This window comes from Podarcis erhardii (genome assembly GCF_964252035.2).
Source record: "Podarcis erhardii genome assembly, chromosome: 10".
NCBI lineage: Eukaryota > Metazoa > Chordata > Lepidosauria > Squamata > Lacertidae > Podarcis > Podarcis erhardii.
This window is the reverse complement of record NC_138500.1, coordinates 6,272,399-6,284,662: the sequence shown is the minus strand read 5'-3', so window position 1 is coordinate 6,284,662 and position 12,264 is coordinate 6,272,399. Positions and strand designations below refer to the sequence as shown.

General features: G+C 48.8%; 1 protein-coding gene and 1 long non-coding RNA gene across 6 annotated transcripts in view; one reads left to right on the top strand and one right to left on the bottom strand.

The window, feature by feature from the left end:
- TASOR2 (transcription activation suppressor family member 2) overlaps positions 1-12,264 on the bottom strand; it is a 68,344-nt gene that overhangs the window by 22,828 nt on the left and 33,252 nt on the right. For all 5 annotated transcript variants that reach the window (XM_081879574.1, XM_081879575.1, XM_081879578.1 and 2 more), the window contains 6 exons: positions 10,282-10,354; positions 10,090-10,164; positions 8,235-9,032; positions 6,015-6,191; positions 3,033-3,891; positions 693-1,125 (listed from right to left, as the gene is read on the bottom strand). In XM_081879574.1, coding sequence (XP_081735700.1) covers positions 693-1,125; positions 3,033-3,891; positions 6,015-6,191; positions 8,235-9,032; positions 10,090-10,164; positions 10,282-10,354 — 2,415 coding nt within the window. The remainder of the gene's footprint in view (positions 1-692; positions 1,126-3,032; positions 3,892-6,014; positions 6,192-8,234; positions 9,033-10,089; positions 10,165-10,281; positions 10,355-12,264) is intronic.
- Positions 5,087-12,264, top strand: part of LOC309352068 — a 62,223-nt gene continuing 55,045 nt past the window's right edge. Inside the window, exon 1 of the long non-coding RNA XR_014161082.1 lies at positions 5,087-5,449. This is a non-coding gene — a long non-coding RNA (uncharacterized lncRNA). The remainder of the gene's footprint in view (positions 5,450-12,264) is intronic.

Genomic DNA, 12,264 nt, shown 5'->3' with positions numbered 1-12,264 from the left:
GAAAATAAGTAATGGGAAATTCTATGTGTTTTTAGTTTTTTTTATTTTTATTTTTATTTTTTGTATTTTTGCATTTTTGTTGTTTCTTTTTTTTGTTTTACAATGTATTATTCTGGAAAATTTCAATGAATATTTTATATTAAAAAAAATCATATTCTGGGGGAAGCCTTATTATCGGGGAGGTCTTATTTTGGGGGGATGCCTTATATTACAGTGAGAGGCAAAACTGGAAGTAGGTCTTATTTTCGGGGGATGTCTTACTTTCAGGGAAACAGGGTAGGCTCTTGATTCTACCCAATTTTCACTCATGAATGAGATTTGAGGTTATCAGGGCTGTAACTCAGTAGCAGAACACTCACTAGGCAAGCAGAACCCAGGTTGAATCCCTGGCATCTGCAGACAGGGCAGAGAGAATCATTGCCAGTCAGTGTAGTTAACTCGGCGTAATACTGAGTCAAATGGACCAGCGGTCTGAGTCGCTATAAGGCTGTTCTCAAAAACTGCAAGAGGTTCCAGGCTCTGAAGTTAAATTACCCATATGGTTTTATAGATGTAGCTATGCCCAGCTGTAGCTCTGAGCCCCTCACTGCTAAATGGTGGCAAGCGTACCAGCCAGGCTCCTGGCACTCCGCATCTGCCTCCTGCCCAACACTGACATCTGGCCTGAGCCGACCTACCGAAGTCTTTCTTACTTTGTCAGGAGGATTAACATTCTCTTTTGGTTTGCTGGCAGCAACATGGGACTCTTCCTCCTCCTCACTGGGGTCATCAGGGATAACGATGGGAGCCTCATCGATGCAATTCGTAGAGGACAGTTCATTACAGGAGAGGGGCTTCTCCGAGGAAGAAACCGCCCTCTCGTCTGCTTCTCTGGGCGTCCGGTTATCATCGGATAGAGAGTCTGCGGGGCATTTCTCCAAACTGTACGACCCCTCGCAATCGTCGTCGATGACTTCAAAGGCATCCACGATGCTTCTCAGTGAGACGAATTTGGGAGGGTTGCGGTGTTCGACCACGTTCCTTATTGTAGGGGATCTGAATGGCTTGTTATAAAACAGCGCCACCCACATATGCAGGATGCGCATCATTTCATCCGAATCATCCAACAAGCGGGTGTCCCAGGGCCTACAGAAAAAGGAAATGCAGACTTATTCTTGAGAAGTTTTATTTTAAGGCTCTCTACCTGACTGGGTGAAATCACATCATTTTTGTCTTTACATGGCTTGGGTCCTGCATATCCTGCATAAACAATTGAAAAAGGATGTTGACAGGTTGCAATGTGTGCAGAGGAGGGCAACTAAGATGATCAAGGGTCTAGAAGCCAAGCCTTATGAGGAACAGTTGAAGAAGCTGGGTATGTTTAGCCTGGAAAAGAGGGACGGAGAGGAGGTATGAGAGCCATCTTGAAATATCTAAAGGGCTGCTTGTAGAATTTGTACTGTTAAAACGGAAAGGGGTCAAACCATCGCCAAGAGGTGCTGAAATTTTGGGAGGTTGGATAGTTACAATGGAATGGTCTCGGTGGTGGGGTGCACATTTTAATTCTTACTTATTTATGATTATTACTTTGTCCAAAAAAGATGATCAAACTACTGGACACTTTTCACCTGGGGATGTATAAAGCTACTGTAGGATGGTACAGAAATGTTAATTTTTTAAAAAAAATATTATTATTATTATTACTATTATACTATAGGACAGTAAAAGCTGTTTGACTGTGGATCGGATGACCTTAGGAGGTGGTAGACTCTCCTTCCTTGGAGGTTTTTAAGTAGAGGTCAGATGGTCATCTATCATGGATGCTTTAGTTGAGTTTCCCTATATGGAAGGGGGTTGGACTAGATGACCCTTGGGATCCCACTCCACAGTTCTATGATTCTATGATCCCAGAGACTGTCATCTTCTCCTACTGGAGAGGCTGCCTGGAACAAGGTGTTCTCTGGGGCAATGTCTCCTGACAGGCACTCTCCATCTATTCCTGTTGCTCTCAATGTCCTGCTAGGGAAGATCCTGAAAGCAGCCCATGACCTTGGCTGGGACGCACAGACCCCATTGATGCAGTGTGCGGGTGGCAACCCCTTTTGGCTCCACAGGCCAGCTCCTTATCAGGATCAAGCTTGTGGGCAAAATTTGACAGGTGGGCAAGGCTATCCTCCCATCAACCACCTGACTTCAGGAACAAGGTGCTTTTAAGTTCCTAAGTTCCTAAGCAACCAAACGACCAGATTCCTGTCCATTTAAGGCTCTGAGCTTCTCAAGAAGAGGTTGTACACACACAGATGTAACTCACAACTTATGCTCATTTAACCTGTGCGCATTCAGCTTTACATACTTGGCAAATATATATGTTTTGACTATATGTGATTTTGGCCTTACATGCTATCCCTGGAACGTAACCGCCACATGAGCGGAGAGTTGCCTATATAGCTATATAATGGCTCAGCTCAAGGCAGTGAAAGACCAGCCTCCAAATGCCCTTGTTCTCTGGGCCACGGTTCATGATCCTGGAGAGATCACCCAGCTCCTATCTGCATTCTGACCACTAGGCCTGTAATTCTACCTAGTTATGAAGGGACGCGGGTGGCGCTGTGGTCTAAACCACTGAGCCTCTTGGGCTTGCCGATCAGAAGGTAGGCAATTCGAATCCCCGTCATGGGGTGAGCTCCCGTTGCTTGGTCTCAGCTCCTGCCAACCTAAAAGTTTGAAAGCATGCCCCTCCCCCAAAGTGCAAGTAGATAAATAGGTACCACTCCGGAGGGAAGGTAAATGGCGTTTCCGTGTGCTGCTCTGGTTGCACCAGAAGCGGCTTAGTCATGTTGGCCACATGACCAGGAAAAACTGTCTGCAGACAAACGCCGGCTCCCTCGGCCTCAAAAGCGAGATGAGCGCCGCAACCCCAGAGTCATCTGCAACTGGACTTAACTGTCATGGGTCCTTTACTTTACCTTTTTAGTTATGATTTTATTTATCTTACTTGTGGCTTGAATGCATTTCATACAATGAGTATCTTTCCAAAGCTGGGAATTACTTACCCGTGTACAGCTCGAACTACTGTTCTCTCCAAGATATTATTAGTGTATTTGCTATCTAAGTTGGGCGGGTAGTCAGCCTCCCACTGGAAAGTCACTTTGACAGTTTTGTCGCAAAAGGTCACTTTATGGGACTTGGAGAAGTCTTCCTTCAACCTCGCGGCCATGACGGCAGAGCGTGTGAATGGCATGCAGCCCCTCAGCTGCTTGTGAGGGTGGCAGATCCTCTGCTGGTGCCGGAAAGGCATGACTTTTCCAACTAAAGGCCCCAGCCTGGCATTCTTCACACCGTTCTTGGTGCCCGGGGCCCCCTTCTTGCAAGATTCAGACACCGGGGAGGCGTACGAGTGCTCAGAAGAAATCAAGGAGTGAATGCTCGAATCCGAAAGATAACCCGTCTCCCTTGGAGGTGTCGCCAAACTGGGTTTCGCAGCCCGCCTTTTGCTGGAACCCGCGGGGTTGTTTTCATGAGAGCTGGAAGGAGACTCTCTGCCCTCACCACTTTGCTCAGGAGACAAATCAGACTCTGGGCCCGTCTTGCCAGAGAAGGAAGCAGTTTTCAGCTTCTTTGTCACTCTGTGATATTCGTGATCAGAAGACTTGTCCGAATGTTTCCCTTTGTGCAAGCGGCGGCGCTCCCGGGAGGGGCTGGGGGGCAAGGAGGCGCCACTGCTGTTGCTGAGCAGCGGGGAGTTGGAGCTCAGCGCCAGGTCGGCCAACAGGTTCAAGGCGTGGGAGTCGCAGTTGAGCACTTTGGGAGATGGGCAAGCATCCTGGGCCAGGCTTCTCTCGCTCGAAGGATCGTTCTCATCGCTAGCAGGAGGGATTTCGTCCTCCCGCTGATGGGAACTTTTCCTCTTCACTGTGTAAGAAAAGGAGCAAGTTTCAGAGCGGGGATGCTAAGACAGTTCCACCCTTACGAAAAAGCACCATTAAAGGCTAGTGGTTTTTTGAGAGCCAATATGGTGCAGCACTTGTGGTTTCATGCTAACATTCCCAGTCCCTGTTCAGTCACGAAGGTTGCAAAGTGACTGCTCTGGGACAGTCGCTATGTCTCAACCTAACCTTCCTCACAGGGTCGTTATAAGGACAAAGTGGCCGGGGAGGGAGGAGAGAGCCTTGCATGCTGCTCTTAGGAGGAAAGGTAGGATTTTAAAAGGCTCTCTCTCTAGCTGTTGTTATAGTTAGTTACAGATAAATTCAATTAGTTACAGATAAAAGTTATACAGTTCTGGGAAAAAGAAAGTACACCCTCTTTAAGTTCTGTGGTCTTACATATGAGGACATCATAACAATGATCTGTTTCTTAGCAGGTCTTTAAATCAGGTAAATATAACCTCAGAACTCCTAAGAAACGGATTATTGTTATTATGCCATATGTAAAACCACAGAAATCAAAGAGGGTGTAGTTTCTTTTCCCCATGACTGTAGCTACTGTATTGGCCCGAATATAAGCCACACCCAAATATAAGCTGCAGCTTTAAAATTGGATGGGGGGGGAGAAAAAAAAAGGGGGGGACCCCTAATATAAGCCTCACTGCTCCTCGCTGCATACTTGGGGGGGGGCTGCGTTACCGGCAGCCTTTCCCCTTCCTTGCTCTCTCTCCCTTCCCAGCTTTGGCGGGAGAGGACAGGGGAGTGTGTGGGGGCGGACGCTGCTTCGCCGCACTCCTAGCGTAAGATCACGAATATAAGCCACACTTTAACTTTTCATGGTTGGAATTTTGGGGGAAAGTGCGGCTTATATTCAGGCCAGTATGGTAGTCATAGAGAAATCCCGTCAAACTCAGGTAGCCATAGTTTCCTGAGCAGCTTCACTTTCCTGCTAATGAACCCGCAGGAAGCACTACGAACAACGTGCTTCAAGAAATCCACCTCCATTTCTAGGAACTAAAAGGGCCAACTTTCCGGCCTGCAGGCAGGTACCCTTCTCCTGCACTCCCTGCACTGTTGGCACGGTGGGAGGCGCTCAGTTCCACAGGTTCAGAGAGAGACACCCATGGGGGTCCTGTCTCTGTCTCTATGGGACCTGGCGCTCTGGGATGTGGTCCATAATAATAATTTATTATTTATACCCCGCCCATCTGGCTGAGTTTCCCCAGCCACTCTGGGCGGCTCCCAATCAAGTGTTAAAAACAGTACAGCGTTAAATATTAAAAACTTCCCTGAACAGGGCTGCCTTCAGATGTCTTTTAAAGATAGGATAGCTGCTTATTTCCTTCACATCTGAAGGGAGGGTGTTCCACAGGGTGGGCGCCACTACCGAGAAGGCCCTCTGTCTGGTTCCCTGTAACCTCACTGCTCGCAATGAGGGAACCGCCAGAAGGCCCTCGGAGCTGGACCTCAGTGTCTGGGCTGGACGATGGGGGTGGAGACGCTCCTTCAGGTATACAGGACCGAGGCCGTATAGGGCTTTCAAGGTCAGCACCAACACTTTGAATTGTGCTTGGAAACGTACTGGGAACCAATGCGGATCTCTCAGAGAGAAATCATCCTGGAACTCTAAACCCACAAATTCTCAGAGTCCATGGGACTCGTGCCCACCAGCATGGGGTTTAGTGGCCCTCCGGTGACCAGTATCAGGCTCAGAGTCATCAGCCCTGTGTGGCTCCCTAGCCAGTGACTTTACAACATCTGACTCGGCGTCTTGGTTGCTGACTCACCCGGGTCCCTTTGTTCACTGTTTTGAAGTAGGGTCCACAACTGTCAACCCAGGAAGGACTAAAAGCGTCAGCCATCTTGGGCTACACTCAACTAAAAGGCAAAGGCTCTTCAGCTTCCTCTTTCACCCGTGTGGCAGGATGCCACCAAGATGGGGGGGGGGGACTTTGGAAAGAGCCGCAAAGGCATTAGAAAGCCCTTTGCCTCCTTGGGACGGGAGGGAAAACACCAGCCTTCAGCTCCTCATCCTTTCAAGGGGAAGCCGAGCCAAAGCATCATCTTAATCCTAATTCCGATTTTACGTTTCAAGCACCGTCCTCTTACTTTGGTTCCTCGTGCTCATCTTCTCACTCGAAACTTTTTCTGCGGTGGAGTCTTTTTTTTGTTTCGAGACCCGGGACTTCTTCTCTTCCACTCCAAGGCTCTCAGAAGAGGGGGCGGCCTTCACAGCAGACTCGCACGGCGTTTGCTGGACAAATTCCGCAGACAAAACCTCAGCGCCTATGAGAAAAGAAAGGTCTCTAGCGTCAAGAAGGAATAAGGCGTAAGGAAGCAATAAAATCCTTGCAGAGAGCCCTTATGATCCACACGAATGCTGGCCCAATTCAAACATTACTTGCCCCGTGCTCAGATCGATGAAGAGCCCTAACTGCTTTGCATGTGGGCGATGCCCAGTTCAGACCCCAACATGCCCAGGAAGGTGCCAGGCAGGTCTGCCATGGGAGGGAGGTGCATCAATGAGGCTCAGCCACTCATTTAACCTTCAGTGTCAGGGGCACCCATAGAAGGGCCTCCCAGGCCCCATGTGCCTTGGGCACATAGCTTATACCCCCCCCCCAGGAGCCGGGGGTGGGGGGGTTAAACATCACTGGCCTTATCCTATGGAAGTCCCTCCCAGCTGAGATCAGAAAGGCCCCCTCCCTCTTGAAATTCCAGCACCTACTGAAGACATTTTTAAATACAGTGGTACCTCGGGATGCGAACGGGATTCGTTCCGGAGCCCCGTTCGCATCCTGAAGCGAATGCAACCTGCGTCCGCGTGTCGCCACTTCTGCGCATGCGCGTGACATCATTTTGACAGTCTGCGCATGCACGCGGGGCGAAACCCGGAAGTAACCCGCTCTGTTACTTCCGGGTAACTGATTTACCTTTGCTTTATCTTTTGACCATTACTGTACACCACTTAAGAGACTACCGTGTTAAGTGTTACATAAATCTTTGAAATAAATGCATGCATTCATTCATGATGCAAACAGAGGATCTCAGTTGCTGAGCAGCTTCATGGAAAAACCGGCCATCCTTCCAGTGCCCTGGGTCTCAAGAGTGTTTAGAGCAGTGCACCCCTAGTCTGGAGGCCTGAAAGAGCCCTCCAAGCAATTCTTTCTGCACCCCGGCAAAAAAACAACAACCACCCAACTAATTGTTGCAGCAGCAGGAAACAATAAATACATAAACAGGACTCAGCGCTGTTCTGCACCAGTAAGCCCAATGGGGAGGAGGGAACCGTGTGCCTGTGTATAACAAGGGGGGGGGTGGAGTGGCCACACCCACTGCTGCTATGCAACCTCTGGAGAGTTGCCCAAGAGCTGATGCAATCCATGGCACGAGGCTCTCCAAACTTCTGATTTCGAGCAACTGGTATTTGCTGTATTATACAGTTACTGGCTCACACTTGTGTGCATGAAAGGATTAACCTGAGCCCCAAGCTCAAGTTACCATAGGTGGGATTCAGCAAGCTCCCACCCAGTGATGGAGCTTCATGCTCTGGAACGGGGGGGGGGGGCAGAGAGCAGGTGGGGTGCAGCTGGCACGTGTCCGAAGGGGCGTGGAACGCGTCTTCGGGGCATGGTGTGCTGCCCGAAGGGGCGTGGCACCCAGCGCAGGTCGGGGGGCAGCCGCGATGGCACCACACCGGGATTGCGCAGCCGGGGGTGGTGCGCTCCCCCCGCACGCCTCTTCCTCCGCCAGTGCTCCCACCAGCCTTTGCTTCTCCCTCAACCTCTCTCTCTCTCCCCCCCTCTCCCTCTCCCTCTTTGGAAGAAGCTAGCTGCCACATGGTAAAACAGATTTTTACAGCCTGCAGGTAACGGAAAGACTGCATACGAAATAAATAAATAATAAAAAGGTAAAATTCATACAACTGCTTATCTTAGATTTCCAATTTGAAAAGCCGAGAGTCTGGGATTTATTCTAGCCTCAGCATTTTGTTTAAAGGTGGATGAGAGCAAATCTAACCGAGTTTGATGTGCTTAATTGAGGCAATCAACCACTGCACTAACTCTGCTATGGGAGGCTAAGAATCTCTTTCAAACCTCTCTCTCCAAAGGTATTTGGAGCCATGTGGAGACAGAACATTCCAGGAATCGAGGCAGCATGTTTTTGCAGCATGGATAACATGACTCCTGGTGCTGAATGGCTCTAGCAGAGTAGCTCTGTGGGCAGGCACATTGCTTTGAATTACACCGCCACCCCAAGCACTGTACTGGCATTTAAAAGTGCTCACCTGCAAGAAAATCTGTATTAGGGTTAAGACAGTGCACTCACCTCTCTTCCTTCTTAGCGGGTTCTGAAGAATTTTTAATTTAAGGGTAGGTTCGTTAGAGCCACCAGGCGATTCTGAATTTTTGGAAGCTGGCAAGGAGAGATTCAAATTTTCCTTTCTGGCTTTTTTCTGCTTTCCTTTGTCCTCCTTGCTGGAAACCTCCTTCGGAGGAGACAATTTCTTCCTTGCATTTGCCACAAGGAGCCTACTGGATTTCCTCTTGTGCTGCTCCAAAGTCCGCTCTCCCATCTCACTGGGTTCCACATCAGCCTCTTTGCTATGTGGGGCCAGCTGCCCCGCACGCCGAGTCCTGGCCGTTTCAACCATGCCAATGGGCTCGTCACATGCCAAAGAGTCCAAATTCAAACTTGAAGAAGTGTCGGCCTCCTGCAAGTTGCTGCCGGCGCTGCTGCCTCTGGGAGACCGAGTTCTGCCATGTAGAAAAGCAGTAGCCGTTGACATTTCCAGCGCATAGTTTTGGGGATGAGACAGGTAAAACTGCAGGCGGAAGAGAGAGCTTTGGGGACACTTTTCGGAAAGAGATTCAAGCTCAGGCTTCTTCGAGAACACATCGGAAGAGGAGGGGGGCGGGCTATCGAGGCTGCTGGTGGACGGCCGCAAATTCTTCTTATCAAGCTTTGCAAACTCCTGGAGGTGCAGCTTCACCAAAGTGCTGAGTGGGTCTCCGCTGTCGACGGGATGCTTGGCCGCTTCCAACAATGCATGGCGGAGCCCTGGCAGAACCAGAGCGACTTGTGAATATCTCTTGTTTGTCCCGTGTTCGCATTTCAAATCTTTTGCTGCCAAGGAGAAACACACTATTAATGCAACGTGCACCCATCACAAGAAAAACAAGCATGCGCGTGACCTTTGCAACCTTCTGAGAGCCACATGCCTGGGGGGCAGAGGGGCAGGGACAAAAGCAATGAGAATAAATGTGAATTTTATCTTTGTATTACCCCCCCCACAGACACTCGCACACACCCCTCTCTAGCCTAGGCAAGCAAGAAGCATTATATCAGAGTTCAAGGAGGCATTCCAGCCATGCCAATACTTAGAAAATGTGCAGAGCAGGCCTGCTGTATGATGTCTCTCAAGAGGGTGTATGGCTAGGGATGAAAGACTCATGAGGGCCAATCAAAAAAGTATGGAGGGCCACATTTGGCCTCCAGGTCTGGGGTTCCCTATCCCTGGCCACATGGCCAAGCAGACATCCAATGGCTTTGCTGATCATCCAGTTATAGTGCAATTGAAAACATTGCAAAGGCGGAGAAAGAAGATTCTACTGCCCAATTTGGATGGTCCTCCAAACCATGGTTTGGGAGACAAGCTGCGGGCTGCCACTTCCCACCCCACCCATGGTTTCCTTCTGATTCCTATCAGGCGCTAACCATGGTTTGCTAGGGCCTCCAAACTGGCAAATTACGGCTTGCATTCCCTTCCTCCCTAGGCCAGAATCAGAAACCCGTTCCAAACTCTCTTTTTTCAATTCTGGCTTGGAAGGAAGCGGAAATCAGAGTTTGCATCTTTGGTCATCCCTAGAGATGCAAGGCTGTGTGTGACAAGGGGCAGAGCTTATCAAATACAGTGGAACCTTGGTTGTTGAATGCTTTGGAAGTCAAACAATTTGTAACCCAAACGCCGACAACCCGGAAGTGAATGCTTCCATTTTCAAACGCACCTCGGAAGTCGAACGGCTTCCGAGGCACTTTTCTGCATTTTTAAAATGCCAACCGGCATTTGCACCTCGGTTGTTGAACGTTTCGGAAATCAAACGGGAACGGATTACGTTCGACAACCGAGGTTCCATTGTGCTGCCTGAATTCAGCCTGTCGAGACCAAGCAAAGGGATAGTACCTGTTAAACACTCAGGCCTCGGGGAAGAGATTAAAAACAAGGCCTGAAGACACGTAGATTCGCCCGGGCCAGAATCTGCAGAGAGGAGAGAGAGGGAGACTGGTAACAGCTTCAAATCTGACTCTTCCATCAAGATCACATATGGATATATTTGTTTTAAACCACAGAAAACTTCAGATCTTTTATTCTTACCTTTTTCCTTTACCAAGGCAGATGAGGAAAGCAGGATGAGAATCGCCCGGTCATTTAAATATTTGACAAGTGCCTACCAAGAATAGGAAAAAGGTCACCGTAGGAACACAGGAAGCCACCCTTTACGGAGTCAAGCTCTTTGCTACATCTAGTTCAGTAACGTCTACACCAACTGGCAGCACCTGTCCAAGGTTTCAGACTGCAGACATTCACAGCTCTACCCAAGGATTGAACCTGACCCTGTCTGCATGCAAAACATGTGCTCAGCAACTGAGCCAAGATCCTTCCTCTTCTCAAGCTATGATCAGTTTAACACCCCTTTTTAGGTGAAAACAGAATATTGGATTGCATGAGCCTTGGTTTGATCCATCAAAGCAATATACATGTTCTCGATTGTTTTAAATGTCCATAATGTACATTTCATACAGTTCAAATTTGCACATTTATTTTTGTTATCTCCAAGGGGTTGTTTGCTGGTTGATTTTTAATTCTTGCAACAGCTGGTTAAAGTATGGTGTGTGGCTGGTGAAGAGTAGCAGAGAACAGTGAGTTTAACAGCGAAGTGGGAATTCCATGCTGGTTGGCCACTGCAGAAAACCAGATGTTGGAATAGGTGGGATCTTCAGTCAGCTCCCACAGAGCTCTTTTACATTCAAACCAAGGTCTCCCTGAGCCAACACTGTTCCACAACAGCACTTTTTCTTAATGCTGGTGGGTGTGTTCTTATTCCACTAGAAATGTTGGGTTACAACAATTTCAAAATCAACGTTAAAAACAGTTTAAAACAAATTACAGTCACAAAAGTAGGATGGAATACAGTAAAAGCAACAGCAGCCCAAGACTACTTGTTCTTATTAATCTAGCATCCTTAAAATGCTGCTCAGTGTTCCAAAAACTTAACACACATTGATGGAAGGGGCTGGACAAGGTGAGCCTTGGAGTCCCTGCCAGTTCTAGGAACTTCTTGTCATTGCCACAACAGCCCTGCTGTCCTGAGCTTATGTGGGAGCTGACATTTCAATGGGGGCCTGGCTAGCTCAAGATCTCAGCTCCACAAGTCCAGCTGTGTTGCAAGGGCAGCTGGGCCCTGAAATAGAGGCACAGCTACAGCCAGCACTTCGTAGGACTGCTGCTCTTATTTCGTAACTATTTTAAAAGGAGGTAGAAACCTTGGGCTCTTCTGGTGCAGCCTTGTTTCACTTTCAGTACTGACAGCGGCGCTTTGACAGCAGACCTTTATTTTCATTTTACTTTCACTTTGAGCTGTGCTCCGGTGAAAAGAGAGTTGTCCTGAGGCAGAAAGATACACAAACGCACGTCGCTTTTTTCGGGGGATCTGGGCAAAAGTCCGAGCCGGGAGAATTAATCTGAGCCTTTAAAAGCCCAGAGCTGAAAGAGGAAGTGGGAAAGAGCACTACGCATTCAACTTCCTCCCTAGAGAGAGAGATTGCCACCCGTGCCATCTCGTGCCCAGGGGGGCACCGTGTATAGGTGTGTGTATGTTGTGGTGCTGGGGAGTTCAGAGGCTTTGTGGGTACCCAGGAAAGACCTCAAGGGCCCACTGCATCCATGTTTGACATGCTGGGGACTCCTGCCCTAAACCACAGTTTAGCCTGACCTGCAGGAGCTGGAAGGATCTTTGGGGTTCACATGCTCTCCCCTCCTCCCATTGGCTGCACATGGCTGGAAGGAGGACTCTACCAGTGTGCAGTTTCACTTCCACTGACCCATAGCCTGTTGTGTCATCCAGACCAGGGAGAGTGGCTTAGAACAAAATGTTAAACAAGCCAGCTTCAGAAACTACAGTTTGAAAATGGCTTGGAAGCTCAGTCCAGGAATAAGGTAGATAAAGGAAAATGAAACCTGAAGATACAAACTGGCAAAGTGGGGTGGGGGCCTGAGGCATAGAGTAGAGGAGACACCATGCAAGTTTTCGAGGAACAGAAAATGATACAGAAGTCTACTCCCCTTGTTCACTGCCCT